Source organism: Poecile atricapillus, chromosome 3 (assembly GCF_030490865.1).
Source record: "Poecile atricapillus isolate bPoeAtr1 chromosome 3, bPoeAtr1.hap1, whole genome shotgun sequence".
In the NCBI taxonomy this organism is placed as follows: Eukaryota; Metazoa; Chordata; class Aves; order Passeriformes; family Paridae; genus Poecile; species Poecile atricapillus.
Genome location: NC_081251.1, coordinates 91,086,320 through 91,105,412, shown reverse-complemented (window position 1 = coordinate 91,105,412; position 19,093 = coordinate 91,086,320). Strand labels below are relative to the sequence as shown.

At 35.5% G+C, this 19,093-nt stretch overlaps 1 protein-coding gene across 2 annotated transcripts in view; it reads right to left on the bottom strand.

Moving 5' to 3' along the window:
- The window catches only part of LRPPRC (leucine rich pentatricopeptide repeat containing), an 86,734-nt gene that overhangs the window by 6,110 nt on the left and 61,531 nt on the right, over positions 1 to 19,093 (bottom strand). For both annotated transcript variants that reach the window (XM_058834304.1, XM_058834305.1), the window contains exons 26-35: positions 18,429 to 18,497; positions 18,089 to 18,179; positions 15,544 to 15,686; positions 15,347 to 15,428; positions 11,971 to 12,088; positions 8,267 to 8,355; positions 4,871 to 5,075; positions 2,842 to 2,981; positions 2,560 to 2,675; positions 6 to 80 (exon numbers count right to left, since the gene is read on the bottom strand). In XM_058834304.1, the coding sequence (XP_058690287.1) occupies positions 6 to 80; positions 2,560 to 2,675; positions 2,842 to 2,981; positions 4,871 to 5,075; positions 8,267 to 8,355; positions 11,971 to 12,088; positions 15,347 to 15,428; positions 15,544 to 15,686; positions 18,089 to 18,179; positions 18,429 to 18,497 (1,128 nt within the window). The remainder of the gene's footprint in view (positions 1 to 5; positions 81 to 2,559; positions 2,676 to 2,841; positions 2,982 to 4,870; positions 5,076 to 8,266; positions 8,356 to 11,970; positions 12,089 to 15,346; positions 15,429 to 15,543; positions 15,687 to 18,088; positions 18,180 to 18,428; positions 18,498 to 19,093) is intronic.

The following is a 19,093-nucleotide window of genomic DNA, read 5'->3' as shown; positions in this document are numbered from 1 at the left end:
TGTACCTGTCCAGGTTTAGATGCTGATCTAGACATAAAATGTCCCAAAGTTCTCTTCTCCTGAACTATTGCATCCCACCTCTGAAGACAAAGAAATGATTAATATAGCAGACATAAGTAGTAAGTTACTGATAAACAAAATTACTAAGGTGACAATTTCCAATTACAGATGCTTAAAACAATATACTAATATATTACCTATTTACAAGGTAAATAATTGAATATTAGTTTGACAAGAAAACCAAAAAAACCAACCACAAACCAAGTTCATTTCATGCTCTTTGGTAAACATTTTTAAAATGGTAGGCATAAAGTTTGTTTAAAACAATAGGGGAAAGAATTAAACTAATACTTCAATATACCACAAAAATGAGGTTTAGGACTGCAAAAGAATGAAAAAGAGAAACACTATTCCTCTCCAATTATACTGCCAAGCATTCACAAGTGAGCTAGGGATCATAAGGTTAATTATACATTTAATAAGGTGTCAGGGAGATAACTGCTCATTTCTTTATAAAAATTAAAATGTACAAAGCAAGTTCTCTTTAAAGTATAATTACCTACACTTATGCATACAAAGGACTGATTTCAATCTCTCTATTTTATAAAAGGCTTTAACTGAAATAGACAGGGTTTAAGAGAGAGGAAGTTCAACTTAGAAAAGTTTGAGACAGACCAGATAAAAATCAAAAATCTTACTTTAGAAACGAGGATAAAATAAAATATACAAGACAACATTTAGTGTATGTTTCTCAATGATGTCAGTCTTAAAACTCTTAACAATGCACAGTGTGGTTTTTTTTTATCAGCTGCATGATATCAGTACCAAAATGCACAGGAAGAAGAATACTGTGCATATGAAAACATATACCATGGATTTCCTATATTCAACTAGCATTGTAGAGATCTGCAAACAAGAAATTTTGGGTTATACCATGATGAGTATTCTGTATAAGTAATATGGTTTACATGCTCTTCAAGGTCCAGGTGAAAAGGTGTGAAGGTTCATTCCTTCAGGCAAACAGACAGGAAATGGCTTTATGGTGCTAAAGAGGGGCAAAGCACTGATGAGAGAAACTTGGAATATTTTATTACCAGTTCTAGCCATTCTCACCTACTGCCAGTAACTGCTCTGAGAGGAAAGAGTCTAGTTTGAGAAATGTTATCCACGGCTCCCTTTCATGATAAAACATCAAATCCCTTCAGAGTCTCATCAGTAATAGCATTCTCCCTCCAGTACCAGACACTGCTGCTGTTTCATAAACTTTTAAATAGACGCTTAGATGCGTTTCTGAAAGCAAGGTGTCTCCATGTACATACTAATATCTAGATTAGAATCAAAGAGTTTACTTAGATTGCTGTTTATTTTCCAAAATATAACAATGGAGAGTGATTATTCCTATCCTCCCATTAATGGATTCCTACTAGTGGTATATTTGATCCACACAGCAGTCACAAATTAACACAGCTCGAAGTTTTTCCTGAGCCATAAAACCCCCTATTTTTCTCATAGACACAGAAGTTCCAACTCAAACTCACCTGTAAATATCCACTTATAACAAGGTATTTTTAAATTGTCCATTAAGATACAGTGCATACAATGTTATTTCAAGTATGCCATAGAGGCATTAATTTAATTCTGTTAGATGACCAGCTAGGCAAAGCACTACACAAAGTAAGGGAACTACAAGTAGTACACCTCATGCTGTAGCAGAAGTAACTGAACAGCTTTGTTGGTATTGTCTTGGAATATCTTAAAAATTCCCATGGTTGAAGCAGAGCTTTTTTTTTTTAACAGTTTAAAGTACTTAGGAACTGGTAAATGAGTAGCATGCACTATCAGGAGATGATAAGAGGCCTTGATTTGAGACAGGAGCCTATGCACACATCAGTCTGACTGCTGGACTGTCACCTGCTTGGATGAGCCTCCTGACAGCCCGTTTCCAGCACCCACAGCTCATCCCACCTCTTGCTTGGCTTGTCTTTAGCTCTGAACAAATGGCACAAATGCAGCTGTCTCAATTCCTAGCTCAGCTGAGATTGTGACCCAGAGATCAACATTTGGGTTTTAATGCATCTGTGACACTCAAAGAGAAAACAAATTCAGCTCTTAATAAATCCTGAATACAATATATACAATAATATAGCAACCAAGTGAAGTAAAGTCCATGACAAGCAATCATTGCCTGCTTCTGTTTTGCAAACTGTACAGCTGCAAGATATTATGTTTACAGCACTTAAATTAGGCGAGAAGTTGCAAGGAAATGGTTTGCAAGAAACAACTGACATCTAACAGAGAACTTGGAGAAATATACTTGGAATATACAAATACCTCCTTTATTTCTTTCATGTTATTGCCCCTGACTCTGGCACGCACTACTACTCTCAGTACTAGAGCATAAGCTCATGCTCATTTTAGTCTAAAGTGTGCACTGCTACTCACAGTGTAATTCAAATTCATCCCAGTAGCAGCCTTTGCTGCACAACACCTCTTTCTGACAATTTCTCAGTTAACCTTTGAGAGCTCTAAGCATTTCTGTACCTCTTGTTATGTCATTACCTGTATCAACGATCTGGCATCATCCACTCTGTCTGCACTGATATACTGAAGGAAAAGATCTGTGACAGGTCTGTAAATTCCAAACTGACTGGCCAGTCGTTCTGCCATCGCACCAACTGCAAAATGATGGGTACATAAGGAAAATCTTTGATTGAAAAGCCGCTTTTGTAAACTTCACAGGCATGATTTATGCTGACAGAGCAGGTTTTATGTGTAATAGCTCTTTCGTAACACCTCTGTTATGAAAGTCAGAATATTTAAATATCATTGTAATTAACTTACATTTTTCCATAGCTGGTTCTAATCCTTCCTCAGACACCATTCTTAACAAATAGGAAATACTTTTGACAGCTTGATCAGGATTCTGTGCACCAGAGATAAGCAGAGGCTCAAGGTATTTCACAGCAGCATCAAGGTCATTTCTAGGAAAAAAGATTGAACTGGCTCAGTTTCTGAAATCAAGATTTCTAAACCTAAAGAAGCACTTACAATAAAGTTTTTGTTTTCTATATCAAGCTTGTATTTACCAGGAATAGTTGATAGAAACACATTGACCAAAAAAATTTTAACCACTCAGACATTGTAAAAGTGAAACACTTTATGACTGAATGAATAAATCAATTAATAAATTATTTTTAATGGCCTTTGACCTGGACAAAGTTCAGGTATTTTGGACACACTTTCTTCCTCATTAAAAAAGAAGAGCTCTGCTTGCTGCTTTAGGAAAATGCATCCTGTGAATCTAAGGCAAAATCTAAACATTAACAGAGGGTATCTGAATAATTAATACATGCAACTTAAGTATTTTTATGCAATGTAATTAATTATTTACCTGATTTTTCCCAAGCCTGCGTTTTTGGATGCAAAAGACAATACTGCCATTTGGCCATTACATCTAAATGCTTTTAATCTTAAGGCTTAAATATAGCAAATGCTAATAAAATAATGCAAGAAGTATTCACCTAAGTGTAAACTCTACTTTCAGCATTCTAAAAAGTTCAAATGACAACATCTCTTACCAGTCCATTCTAAAACCTAATTCAATTGAAAAAGAAAACTGAGCACAATGAATGCTCTTAGGTGAAGCAGAAATACAGTACATGTGAAAGCTATGAAAAATGCTTTGAAAACTGAATCAGAAACATGGATCAACAAATAAATGAACATTGTATTGGAAATATCTGTAAGAATCTGTTTTTCAGAGTTATAAAGGCACAGATTGCAAGGTATTTAAGAATACATTGGCTGCATATTATTACGCTGCTCAGTCTTTTCATACATCAAGTTAGTTTTGGTATGGGAAAAGAAGAATTGATGCTCTACCTGCATACAATTATTTATTTATTCTTGTCACCAATCTCCATCTTAAGAACCCAGCCTGACTTTGCAACACTTTTATGACATGGAAATATAGAAAAATATGCATATTATAACACAAATAATGAAGTGTCTCTTCCATCTGAAGCATTTAATTTACGTACAAGTCCATGCACTAGAACTGTGTGCCAAGGACCACTTGGATCTGCTCCCTGCGGCCTGGTGTGCCTGAGGCAATCAGGAATCTGTTATGTACTACAGAGGTCTACAGCTTTCCTGCCAAGTCAGTCACCCAACAAAAATACTTTGAAATAAAATAACAGAATATGTAGGATTCCTGAAGATTTGTTCCTGCAAAGTATATTAGAGAAGCTGAGTTTGCCTCTTCTCCTCCAGGTGTTTCTCCATACAGTTTTACACAAAGGATAAATCAGCACAGTACCAGTGTATCAACTAAACCAGAAATGCATGCAGAGCACAATACTGAATTAAACAGCTGATTCACAGGATACTTGAAAGTGTGGGGATAATTATGATAACTAAATTGTGGCCTAAAGCATCAGCCAAGCTTTTATAATTTGTACCAAAAGAGAAAATTAAAAAAAAAAATACATAAAAAAAAAATATATAGATGTATGCATAATCTGTGGGTGCTAAGTTTGATGAAGTAATTCCATTTTACCTTCAGATTTCACAGAGCTTTTGATGTAACACCAAGGAAAAACTTACTTACATGCATATTGGAACAAAGGTACCAAAGCTAAATTACAGCACCAAAGAAGACCTTAATGCTTCACAGTTATTATCCCTGTATTTCATTAATTCTCAACACGAAATTTGTTTGGGAAACAATACCAGAACAGAACTGCACACTGTACTCAACTAGAATTTTTAACATCTGGGATGCTTTCATTTCAGAATGAAATGGATAATCCAAGAAATTTCCCAGCACTCTGCAGAAAATAATTAAATACATAGTCCTAGAAATACTTACCTTTTAGTATGAGCCAATGCAATTGCATTAGGCATTAGTGAGTCAGATAAACCAAGTGATTTTGTGACGTCTCTCAGGATGTTTTCAAGTACTTGCAGGTTCTTTACATCTCCTTTTTCTGCTAGGGCCTGAATGAGAGCAATAACTGCTGGTCTAGTAGGCAACACACCACTGTCAAGCATTCCTTTTAGAACAGCCAAGGCATCTAACAATGGTAAATAAATAAGAAAAACAGAAATCAGACTTCAGTTAAGAAAGCACCATGCTGCTGGTATCATTAATCCTACCCTTTTAAAAATATGTACAGAAAGAAAAATTCTTTAAGCCCTGCAATCATTATAGTGAATTGTAACTTGAATATATACACACAAATAAAAGCTTTCAACAATAATTTAGGTTTAAAAGTTGTAATATCTCATAATAAGAAGTATTAAGCTACTTTCAATATTGAAATAATTTGTTTGTAACCAGCTCAAGGAAATCAGGTGTCATAAATATTCTCTTATGATTTTAAAGTCCTGACTCTTTTTGTCCAAACTGCAATCAATTTTTTTCTACTAAAAACCAAAAATGTGGTATATTTAAGAATAAATATAGCTTAAAAATGTACTTCATTATAGAAACTAGTATAGTACTGAGATTTCTCAAGTGTGCATGAAAGCTTTGTTTCACAAAATTTAATTTTTAAATAGAACTATGGGACACAAGTCTCCTTGCAAGAACAAAAACTCAACCCTTACCTCAGAAACTCCTAAAATTATAGCAATAACATATGTGAACAACACACAAGGTCAGTCTCCTGTCCATCTGCCACAAATTCCCCAAACCCACAGCTGATGAAGTCACCCTCATTTCTCCAAACAGAATTCTTGTCAATTAACGTTATCCATGAGCAAACACACACAGGAAGACATGCCCCTCTGGTAAAAATCTCTTATTCCTTACCAGCCTAGGCAGGATTAATCACAGATGATAATTATAATACCAACGGATAACACTTTTAGCATAATATACACCCACATGAACTCCACAGCATTGCCATGCAGGTACCGCAGAAACAGAGTATTACCCTTTACACGAAGCAAAAACATCCCATAGACTTAACCTTCCTTCCCAGGATTTTTTTTTTTCTGCCCCACATTCTTCTTTTCAGGGAAAAAAAAAGGAGCAATACATGTGGGGCAAGATTCACAACATTGGAAAAAACAATCTCAGAACACATGACGAGTTCAAATTCTCTCCTGACTAGGTGTGGACCTCCCTCTAGCGCAAACAGCCTTGTCAAGAACAAGGACAGAGAAAGATTTGAAAGCTGCATATGTGCAGCATTACTGCAAGAAGTTAGGAACTAGTAGCATAGTGGGTAATACTGCAGGTATGATTATGAAAACCAGCCATGCATCTTTGAAAATGCTCTCCTATAAACTCTGCAAATTTCCTGCCATGAAACTCAAGTTCTGACTCTTTAGAGTTACCTGATTTCTAGCAAGTTCTTAGGACTATACTTAGGGGCCTCCATAAAACCTTTTAACTGTACCATTATTTTATTGAATTATTTAATTACTGACTGTGTACCACATTACACTGCAAAGAATGTTGATGAACTAAATGAGGTATGTAAGTGGTAAAGCAATCAGGTTTTATACAGGTGAAAGCCACCACAAGATGTAGGTCAAACAGAGCTCACCAACAAAAGACAACAAAAACACCATGCCCAAAAATGTTTTGGGTAACCTGTGAGCCTTAGAAAATGACCAGTATGGCTGAAACACCTAGTAGCTTGTATTTTCAAGGCTTCACTTAGACAAAGACAAGTAGTATCTCTCAAATTAAAATAGAAACAATGATTAAGTGTGACTATTCAATAAAATTGTCAGATAAAGCTTGTTCAATGCACAAGATAAAAGAAAATATAATTTTGCAAAGCAATGTAATTCCACAGACTTGAGAAACTTTTCATTGTGCAAAATGTAAGATTTTTAGAATACAGCAAGGAAAAGAGTTGATGTGACAGAGAATTTAGTATGCTAGCTAAAATAAACCCATATAGTGGAATAGACTGGCAGGACATAGAAACATCACTGATATTCCAAAGAAGGGAAGAAATTTTGTGCGCAGTATTCAGGAGGAACTGGTAAAATTCAAGGCATACCAGAAAAGAAAACAGAGAAGATTTATGACAATAATCCGACACGAAAGTCAGGTGAAGGCCTTGAAAGCTGTAAAAAAAAAATGTGCCAACAGCAAAAGGAGCAATGGCATTCACCACAAATACTTCAGTGGATGACACCTGCCAATGACGTGGAATTGGAGGCTGAATGAGGAAGAAGACGAGTTTACCAGCCACAGGAAACAGAGTACAAGTGAAAAGATGTGTCTAAATGCTCATCTTGAGTATTTTAATGTAGCTGATGTTACATGGATGTGGGTTATTAGCACAGTTATGCACGATGGAATGAAATTAAATGTAATGATGGCACAATCAAAAATGGACTTTCTGATAGGCCTTATAAACCCAGCTCAAATAATACACTGAATTTGTACATAGTTGCTTTAATGTCTAAAGGTACTGACAAAAATATGTATCAACACTGTACTTACACCTGCATGGAGATAAAAGACTTTGCCCTGCAGGTACAACTACCTGCATGCACAGTTTTCCTCTCTCACACAAGTTCTACAGCCCGACTAAATAAGTAAGATGTAACACTGTGGAGCTGATCGCTAGGCTGCGAAGCAACCAGTGCTGAGAAGTGAAATAAAACAACCATAAACTTTATGCACCATCTTGTTGGGTACCCTTCAGCCACCATTTTCTTCACTATCATCATTGTTACATTAAAAAACAGTATTTTGTTACTGTTGGTATTGAGAACTATTAAAAAGTATTTGATTAAGTTTTTAAATCAATATTATAATCATTTAGTTCACAATCACGCACATTTAACAGTCAATTTAACTCATCTGGTATCTCACACAACCAACACAATATGCAAGAAACAACTGCTGGGAATTGTTTCAGATGCTCTAAAGTATGTTAATTTCCAAAGCAAAATGACTTGTGCTGTGAATTTTAACGCACTTGAAAGCCTGTACTTTCTCTCGTTCTGGAGCACAAATTTTGCATGTCTGAAGAGCTGTGATTCATCTTAAGAAAACCCATCTTGTGTTAAATGGAATGGAAACTGGACTAAGTGGTCAAATGACAAGTACATTCATATTCAAGCTGTATTATAAATGCATGTACAGTAATTTACGTCTCTCAGCTACCACAAAAGGCTCTTGATAAGCAGGTAATTTGCTAAATGGACTCCTTTATCCAAGTATTCGAAGGGCGTTACAAGAAAAATCTGCAGAGGCATTAATGTGACGTAAAGGTCAAGCATTGTGACATACCTTTCAAATAATCCCGCCTAACTTGCGATATGATGAGGAGGCTGCTGGCAGCACTGTTCAGTGTGAAGCCCTTGATGTGGGTCTCAGCACTAAAAGAAGCAGACATTTAGAAAGGAATTACTGACATGCTTCTGATACGATAATAAATGGTTGAGCACCAAGGTGAAATTATAAAAACTACTGTTCGTATGTTAAAAATATTGCTGCAAAATATCGACCTGGAGACAGCTTTTGTGTTATCCTGTCAATGGTTATAGAAGGATAATTTTTTTTTGCATTCTGACAGATGACAAAGTTGGAAGTGAGCAACAAAAGAAACAAAGTACAAGATTTTTTTTAAACAATCGGTTCAGATTCTTGAATGCTGACATATTAGATGACTAAAATAACTGCATGCCCTGCATTGTTCTGTTGTATCCTAAGCGGGATACTTTTTCTTCTTTTTTCAATAGTCACCATAATTATAAAATATAAAACTATTCTTTCAGAAATAAAAATGAAACATTTATTTTCAGCACTGTATATTTTAAACATAAACTAAAGCATATTATGAACTAACACCTTATCATTTGGTTGATTAATTTTCAAATTTCTGTCATCTAAATGTATACAGGTTTTAAAGTGAACATCCTACATTTGCTGCCTTAGCCACAGTAAAATTGTATTTCACTTATCAATTCCTTGTCTCCTGCAATACAAAACTTTATGTATGTACAGCAAAGACAGCCTTTACTTTAGTAACCCTGCTAAAGCTTTTCCAACACTCTAGAAATTAGTCAAGAGAGACTAACCAGCAATCACATCAGTCTCATACTACAAAATGTTCCTGCTCTTAAATGACATATAGCCAAGCCCCATTTTTAATATATAAGGATAACTTTACAAATGTTCATTTCTAGATTACAAAATCTCTGCAGAGCAAAGGAGGGCATTGCCATTTACCATATCAGCAATCAAGATAAACCTCACTGATCATCTTGTGGCAAACAACTGAGCAGCCTACCTACTTGAACTTAGGGACTGAGCGGATTGGGAGGTAAGCAGGGTCATTGCTAAATTGTTCTCCTCAATCCCAAGAAAATCCTTCACATTGCACACAATATGACTATCCTCTCAGTCACTTTCAGCCTCCCAGGCTCACAAATGCAGTCACTGGACTCGGGATTTTCTTACTCTCCCAACCAATCCCCTTAATCCCTGCCTAAGCACCCACTGCTCAGTTCCGCCTTTTTTTTTTTCCCTTTGTCCCATCTGTCAAAGCCCTTAAGTCAACAATTCATGCATGAGACTGTAAATTACATATAACAAAGGATTTACTTTCTCCAATCTTCCAATCTTTAGTGTGATTAAATAGATGTTAGCTACTATTACAGAACTAATCCATCATTCCAATACTCCTAAATTTCTATTTAAAACTTCTTGGACTAAACGCAGTAAATATTCCTCAAAACAATTCTAGAATGTGAAAGCAACTACACTTGGGTTGACTAACGGATCAGTAATGCTCTGGGATGTCTGGCGTCTGTTTCTTTCAAAGGCGGTATAGGAGTGCCACATTGCTTTCTCAAGGAAGTTCTTCAGTTCTAGTAACAAGGGATGTTTTGAAGTTATTGGACATTTTTAAATTATAAAAATAGTAGTTATTTTTTTGCCTATGCTAATGTGCACAGTAAGACTATCTACATATTATTTACCTTTCCAATTTGGCTTCAAACAGTAAAATGAGTTATATGTATCTAAATGAAGGTAGCTTTCCTGTATTTTATGAAAATATTAGGAGATGAACAAGTTTCAGGCCAACAGACACATTCAGGCTTTGTAGGAGTAATATCTTTTTAGTATAAGGCTGGAAAAATTCTGAAGCGTCCAGAAATGTGTGCTCAACACACAGATTTGTTATTCCTCAATCACAGGCACACACAATCACTTTCTGTAGTTCAGTGAATGACTTAGAACTTGCAAGCTTTTAAAAATTATTAATATATGCATCATTTTTTTACTAGAAAAAAAGCCACACAGATATGCCTTGAACATGACCAATATGAAGCAGTTTCTGTATCAATTAAACAGTAAGCTTTAGAAGCCTCTCAAACTGTCATTATTTGGCATTTCTATAGTACAAGATGGAGTAGGAGAGTTATTAAAAGCACCAGGGTTATGATCATAGCTGGCTTTGACCAGTAACCAAGAAGAAAATCTCTTAAAAAATCCTGTTACTTTACTCCTAAACATCTCAAACTTCAGAGGCTTAACACATCTCCGACCTTTTCAGTCTTTCCAATTTTTTTCCTGAATTTTGAATTTACGTACTACAACACTTATCTAAAGTGACAATTCTGAATCCTTAAAATACTAGGAACAAACCACTACCTTCTTTCTCCTCCTCCAATGTGCAAATTACTGCTGGTATTATGCACTTCTTTGTGCATATTCCTTACAAGTGTATTTGAGTTGTAGAGCAGGGAAGCAGCGGATCCACAGTACAATGTTTCAAGCTTCTTCCCTGAAGGACCTTCCAATATATCTTTAGATACTTGAGTATTTTCACTGAAACAAAGTACCTAAATTTTATCCACCTTCTTCATACTCCCTAAAACATCTCCTCTCCGTCTTTTATTTGCAAAGATTCATCTGTTACTTGCCTTACAGGGAGATCAATCTGATAAACTGATTTAGTTTTCCCTTGATATAAGCCATATATCCTGCAGGCACAAACATTACTTACTCTAAAGCCCACTTGCTGAGAGCTATTTGAAAAAGCACTATTTGTTCTTCTGAATGCAGAACTCAAACACTTTTTCAATGAAAGACATGCCTCCAGTCTAAACACTTTTAAAGAAAACATCAAAATAATCAATATTATCTTAAACTAGACTGTTCCTGGATATCAGAAACTAAGTTGGCTCTAAAAACTAGTAGGTTTTTTTACAGTACTCACCTACAGGCACTCTCAAATCCACTGTATTCATTCAGTGAGCACACTTGATGACAACCACCAGTCTTGTTTTAGTTGAATAAATTGGAAGACTTAAAATCTTTAAACTTAAATTTTTGTTCTTCTGAACTCTACACTGACACTTTAAAGCCTATAACCTGACCAGAACAAATGTTACAGGCAATAATTAAAGCATGTGCCATACCATACAACTCAGTAAAGGTTAATTCAATTCCTTTCCTTCTAATAATTCATGACAGCAGGTTGGATTTATTTCAGAAGTGTAAGAGCTGGATCTAAGGTTTATGGTCATCTCCTAGCCACTGGCATCACAGTCAAATGTACCATTTTGCATTTGGCAGGCAGCCAGCTGCCAGGGAGTGTGGGCAGAGTACGACAGCAGCAGGGACAGGCATTCAGGGGAAGGCTCACGGGCAGCTAAGTGAAGGAATCTTGTCTGTTTGGATATTGCTCTAAAGAGGAAAAGGCAGACTGCCAGAAGGGTAGACTTTCAGCTCTGATGCCAAGTACATTTGTTCAGATTGTTATTTGAAATGAGTTATTAGCAACACACACTGTCACTCCAGTACCTTTCTAAAAATGTGGCATATTGCCCCATGAAACACTAGTGTATTTCTTACCAGCTCCTTATCACTAGTCATGACCTGTTTTCACATCAAAAGACAAGGACTCACCTGAAAATTATCCAGAAATTATTTAACCCCTCTCTCTGAGCCAATAAAATCCCCCAAATAAAGAAAAGCCTTACATGCGTTTCACATCAAGGGCTTCATCAAGACAATTCTGTGCTAACAATGCTTTTATAAGGAAGTCATAGGAATGATGAGACTCGTATTTCCGCATTCTCCTGAAAATATTGTAGGCCTCTAAAAAAGAGTAAGAAAGACAAAAAGAAGTGCCATAATGCAAGAACATTGATCACAGAAAAGTCACCTATTCATTGAAAAAGGTCCATCTTTAATCAATGTATCCTTTGTTTACATCTTTAAGCCCAGAGCTGCAGATCACAGCTTGCTTAAAACTGCCAGTATACAAACAATCAACACACACTTTTACAGGAGAAAAAGTTTGCTACTACTCTTCCTTTAGATGTGGCTGTTGCTTCAATATCAACATAGCTGGTTAGAAGGGGAAGACTCACGATTTTTAAAGCAACACCTAATTCTGGGGTATACAGTTACAGTGTCTGGTGCATGATCACAACAGCATTTAACAAATAATATAGGAGGCGATTCCAATATGGGGAGATCAAATTATTTGGCTACGACAAGATTTATACAAAACATACAATTTACAAATATACAGATATTTAGCAAGTAAACTACACTGCATTTGTTTGACTGATTAACAGTTTTATTTCATGCATTCACAATAACTGTCACTGTATGAAAAGATGTTACCAAAAAGGGGGAAAAAATGATAAGCACAGTTTTCAGTCATTTATTTTTCTGAAACAAGATTATGCAGCTATATGCATGCAGCTAGAACTGCCATCCACACTGTAACACATGCTAGAAAGCTGTATTAAGAACTACAAATGATCTTTTATATCTAAACAGTGATTGCACGTTTCTTTTAATGACTCATTAAATAATCCCTTTGCTAATTCAAATCATAAACACAACCTTTGAAACTTATCAGAAATAGTTGGACTATCACCACAAATTTTACAGTTAAGCATCAAGCTTTTTCTTCTACTTTGAAAGTAAAGATGAAGACAACTCATTTGAATCTTATTGTCATCAGAAGCATTAGATCACACTAATTGTACTTAGTACAGTGCATGACGGAACTTTAATCAAACCTGTTGGTATGCCTTTCCGTTTGCACCTTAAACTTCTTCAGCCAACAAGTATACACAAAAACCTCTTGAAATGTAGGCACAGAAACGGCTGTGCATAAAATTTATTATTTACATCAGACTCCTACACCAAATTAATAATTAGAATTATCATGGCCATTCAATCTTCTTTGTATGCTTGAAACTTCGTTAAATATATATATATCAACAGAGATAAAGTGTACAAAAGATCTGCTGTCTTCAGACTGAACTACGATTTCACCTTGTGTTTAAATATTACTTTCAGTTAGGTACAGAAATGGACTTTGCCAATAGTGGTAATGATGTCAAGCATATGTTACCATCAATTATCACAATCCATAACATGTAAGATCTCCTACAAGGAAATATATTTAATTTTTGTATGTTTTTTGGTAATGACTAGTTCAATGAAGAATTAAAAATATTTCTATCAATTTTGTTGTGTATGTCAGTCCTAATCTTGGAATGATCATCCTATTCAGATTTTTTTCTTAACTTCATTTTGCATTTCTGCAAGAAGCATATTTAAAGTATATCTAGATCAATCCTGAATTGAGATATATGCCTGATCAGGTATTATCAGCTTATTACTTCTTCAGATGGCATCTAAAATTATTAAAATATATTAGCATTCAAAAGAGAAATTTCCTGGTTTCAAAATCATATTGTGTTTTACCAGCTATTTCAAGTAGAAAGATTTGTTAGAAAAGTGACAACTTGCCAAGAAAGTCTCAGTTCTCAAGACAGTCAAATCTGTTTCAGCAATTGTGACTGTTTGGGATATGTGTTACATGATCCCCTAGAGTCAAGTTCTCACACTGGGGAATCAAGACAAAGATGAAAATATGACTTTGCATAATTCAAGCACTTTGGAGAACAGATTATCAAAACGTGTCAAACTTGGTGAGTTCATTGAATAGTTACATAACTAGATTGAGTTAATCTTTTTCCCATCAAAAAGTTGCCCTGTTACACCAAAATTACATGATACTGTTATATATATATAAAAAAAAAAGCAACAGCTGAGAGTTTTTAGGTTTTTTTAAGGCCAAGAGAACAGTTTTCCAAGAAGACAAATTGTTTTCCAACATAGCTGGAACGTTTTTTTCCCTAGACCACTTTCTCCCAAATATTGCACCTTTAAATAAAATATGCAGGAGTGATTTATTGCTAAGTTCAATATCCAAAGTCATCACAGAAATTCTATTTTATATTTTTGTTTTAAACTAGTCTCCCAGCAAAGTCTAAGACATATTTATTTAGTTTCTTCCTGCTCTCCACTTAATCATTTATGATACCAAAGGCACAGGACACTTTCCTAGTGAAAATGTCATGAAGTCCATTTCCTTGATTTTGTGATTTTCAAAGAAAATATTTCTGCATTTCTCATTTTCCTATGATACCCAACAGTTACCAGCATGAATAATTTCTCAAAAACATAATGTCTGCCATAATACATGATTCTTAATTTCATATACATAACATGGTGTTGCGCTGCCAGTATGCAGAATGTCCAGACTCAACTTTAGACTCCTAATCTAAATAAACCGAGTATTTAGACTGAATAACTCTAGATGGTGATTCCACTAACAACGTAAGTTAAATGTCTGAATGACTGATACACTCTTCTTTTAAAAACTCAGAGCTTAAAAATCTGCGTCCAACCCGTAAAATATATGGATTACACTTAGGGAAGAAAAGTACTAGTTGTCTGGCATTTATAAATCTTCTTCAGTCAGCAAAATTAATTTTTAAACCCATTGAACTCAATTTTCTATACCACTTTGAAGTGAGGCACCTAGTTACTTACTAAAGTATAAATGAAGAAATTAAGTATTTCCAGAATATTCAAATGCTCTGCACACTGAACAAACACTCTAAACAGTGGAACAGATTGCCTAGAGAGGTTGTGGAGTCTCATCATTGGAGATATTCAAGGATCTTGTTCCATGTGCGCAAGGATGAGACTGCTTGAGCAAAAAGGCTGGATCAGATGGCCCACCCTTCCAACCTAACACATTCTGGGATTCTGGCATTTCCTCCCCATTTTGTAAGGTCCAGTAAAGCTATTTCTTCTTCTGTCACCCTGCTTTGGGATGAGATGGATAGGAATGAATTTCCAGTGATTAAACACAAACTAAATCAAAGGAACAGCACTGAAATACACTCTGCTCTTCTGTATGCAAAGGCAAACATCCACACATAAATTAATTCTGTTTTTAGCAGAGACTGGGAAGTTGCACAGAAAGCTCTTAAGATTAATGTGGAAGGGGCAAAAAACCCACAGTGGATTTCAGTTTACCTTTTGCCTTATTTTTCTTGCAAAGCATCCATATTTTCAGTTCTTCCCCACTAGTAGCACTTCTGCTATCTTCAGACCTACCCTTTAAAAGAAACAAACATTTAAATTACTGTAATGCTATCTGTTAATGCTTTTTTAATAATAAGAAGAAATATGTTCCTAAGTGTTGTTAGCTAGGAAAGTTCAACTCCACTTACCTTAGGTACCTCAAATGGAACAACCTGACCATTTTTCTCAAATATATCAGCAAGCAAAATCAATGTTTTCTCACGAGGAACAATATTTTCTTCTTGAATTTTAGTCCAAATAGTTTCAGCCTTTCCCCAGTTTTTGCTGCTCTCTGAAACAAGATTAAAATCTTCAGATAAAAGCACATTTAGAATATACATTCATATCTAAGGTGATTCAAAATGATGTCTTTGGAAAATAATTCATCAGTTTATCATTTACTTCTGCTTCCTACAATCATCAGTTTGAAGTTTTAAATTATTTTAATACACAGAGGATGACAGAAAAAAAACCCAAGGGTTATATGAATTTTCAGATAAATGAAAAATCACCTCAAAAGTAGTGCAGAAGTGATCATCCCAGCTCATCAGTTCTATTGTTCTAGACTGTTAATTGAAATTTATATCTGCATCACTGTACATAACTGCAAATAAACAGAAATCTAGACTTTGTGAAAGAAAATTTGGTGTAGTTAACTACCATTTAACTACCTACAGCAGGTGATTTCCTGTTGCCTTTACATTTTCTAGCTTTGCAGTACCAATTGTGAAGGTTTATGACTCTCAGACACTACTTGATTTACAACCTGGTAAAAATGAGCCCTTTAAAGCAGAAACACCCTTCTCAATAAACTGCCTTGGCTTTTCATTCAAATCAGGCTTAGTTCTCCCACTATACATGCAAATCTTATAAATTCTTCACTGACTCTTCAAGAGTCAGCCTATCCTCATAAGTGCAGAGCCAAGGTGAAAAGGTGACATTTGAAAGCTGATCAATAGAATATCTGAGAACGATCATATCCTGGATTATGTTGTTCAGAAACACTGAACAACACTGTGAACAGTGTGAACACCTCACTGTTGGAGGCACCCAAACCTTTACTAAACAATGCAATGATGTGAGCCAACTTTGGAGCTATCCTAGCTCCAGGAAACAGCCTAGGCTTAAACTCCTGAGGTTTTCTCCAGCATAAATTACTCTGTGATAATCAAATGTCTTGTTTTCAACATTTTTGATTACTGCTTGGACTAAAAGGTAGGTTCTTTTTTATATGCCTAAAATGGACCTGAAGTTATGGTTTTGGTACACAATGACAGTACTATTGTAGTTGTGCATGGGGCAGCTTTGACAGGTAATCTAAAATGGTTGAAAGCAGGATTATGCGTGGCTTTTGTCTCTCATGGTGACAGAAACCCACAAATGTTTTCCACTTCTTTGAATAGATGGAATTGGTTCTGTCTTCTGAAAGAAGACTGAAGATTTTGCATGACAGAATTTGATGAATTGTATCTTCTTAGATTCTCTTCCTAGCAGGCACACTGTCAGACTTAGTAATTGCCAGAGGTGAACAGGATGAGTGGGAAATAGGAAGGTTCTCTCCCTGTTGAGGAAAGACTGATTTTCAGGCCTACTTGATTCTTGATGGTGAACCAGTATCTGTAAAGCCAGAATTAGGCAATGCTACTTTTTTTTTGTTTTCTTTGAAGCTTTCCAAGGCTTCAGGAAATGAAAAAAAAACCAGCAAAATTCTTACAGGGGTCTCTGGTCATTTTTTTTGGTGCAAGTACTTATGTCTTCTCCTGCAGTAGCTAAGTGCAGTGGGGAAGGGGCCTGCATCAGAAGTCCTACCCAACCAAAAATATACATGAAGATACTATATACAGCCTAAAATTACTTCAAACTCAAAAGCAAGTTTTCCAGATATATCGAACTCCTGTAACAGCTCAATAATATACAGATATGTGTACATACATTACCGAAGCATGCAGAAATCCCTGTAATGCTTTATATCCCAATTTACTGTTTAGTGCTCAATACCCTATAGCGATCCATATCCAATCTTAACACAATGTGTTTTTTCAGTACTTTAAAATAATCTCCAAAATTTTAACCCTTTATAATATACTATAATACACTGAATAACAAACCTGACGTAGACTGAAAAACAAAGAAAAGAGGAATGAAAGCCTCATAGGTACATCCTACACTAAGTCTGTAGCACAGAAATGAACTTCCAGTTTTAAAAACTGTTTCATGGCTATAAACAATGCAAAAGCTAGATTGTGGATGGTGAAAAATAAGTAAATTTAAAAAATATATGCACCTTTTGGAACCAGATCCAATTACAGGAGACCCCTGATTATTATCAGTTAAGAAGATAACAGGTGAGCAGGCTTTCTTCTCTAAGCACATTGAAAGCCAAAACAGAATTAACTTTCAAATTATAACACCAGACAATAGCATGCATTGGAAAACTTGTACTACATATGTCTATATTACATCCATCCATCCATATACACACACATACTCTATACTAAGTAAGCATTCAGGTCTCCAGATGAAAAAAAACAACAAAAAACCAAGCCCCTGATCTCTCCTCCTAGACAAGATGCCTCAGAATGGTACCCAGATTAACTGTGTATCAAGATACAGCTTCTCTCCAGGGTTATGTCCCATCTCCAACCACAAAGTCAAACAGATTACAAACATGAAAAAGATCTCAAGCTCACTTACCACACAGTTCGAGCAGGTGGTAGTACATCTCATCTCTATCACATTCAAACAGATTTCGAGTTAATTCTACCAACTGTTCCATGGTTTCCATCTTCAAAAAGAAGGAAGAACACAGTTATACCTCAGCCAGACAATTATTTTTCTTTATAGGTGCACATACATACTGTGTACATTCAGCTAAAATAGTATTTCTGTGTAAGTACACACCAGCATTAAGTTCACCTCATCAGCCTGTCACATGCCTTTCACAAACATAAAAATCAAGAGAGAAAATATTTCGAAACAATTTTTGTTGAAGTAAAATGACAGTTCCATAGAACACATCATATGAGTCACATACCTGTTTATTTAATATACACTTTTTTGCAAACCACTGCAATCTTCCAGAATGTGCTCTCAAGCCAGGAGTCTGTAAAATATTTCCACAAGAATACATTACTGCACATAGAACATTCTAAGGGAAAATAAACATAATATAGGTATTCATAACAAAAGTTCATAGCTTTTGTTTGTTTTGTGAAATCTAAATGAAACTACAAACTCACAAATAATCATGTGAAGTTGCATTTATGACACATAAAAATTGTGGTCATCTTACACAAGACATTCTCCTTTTTGGTTCAACATTGCTGAAAGAGTTCATGTAAAATACACTTCAGATGAGCTGTAATGTTAAATAACTTCTATCACCACATTAATAGGTGGTGCTATCTATAGTAATCCTCTGTATTACTCAAGGTAAAGAATTATACCAAATGTTTTCAAACTGTTTTCACAATGAAATATTTGCATTCAGCACCATTGCAACTTAGCAGCTAGAAAACCATGCTTCTGAACTGCACCATCACCATTTGGTGATGCCAAAATACTGTACAGATTCCAGATATAGTAACTGTAGGGCAATTCCTACCCCAAAACAGAAGGCTCAAGATTTACTCTTAAGGCTAAGACACTTAATGCTTGCCCTTAAGTGTGCATACACAGAAGAACTGTTGTGTAACTGTC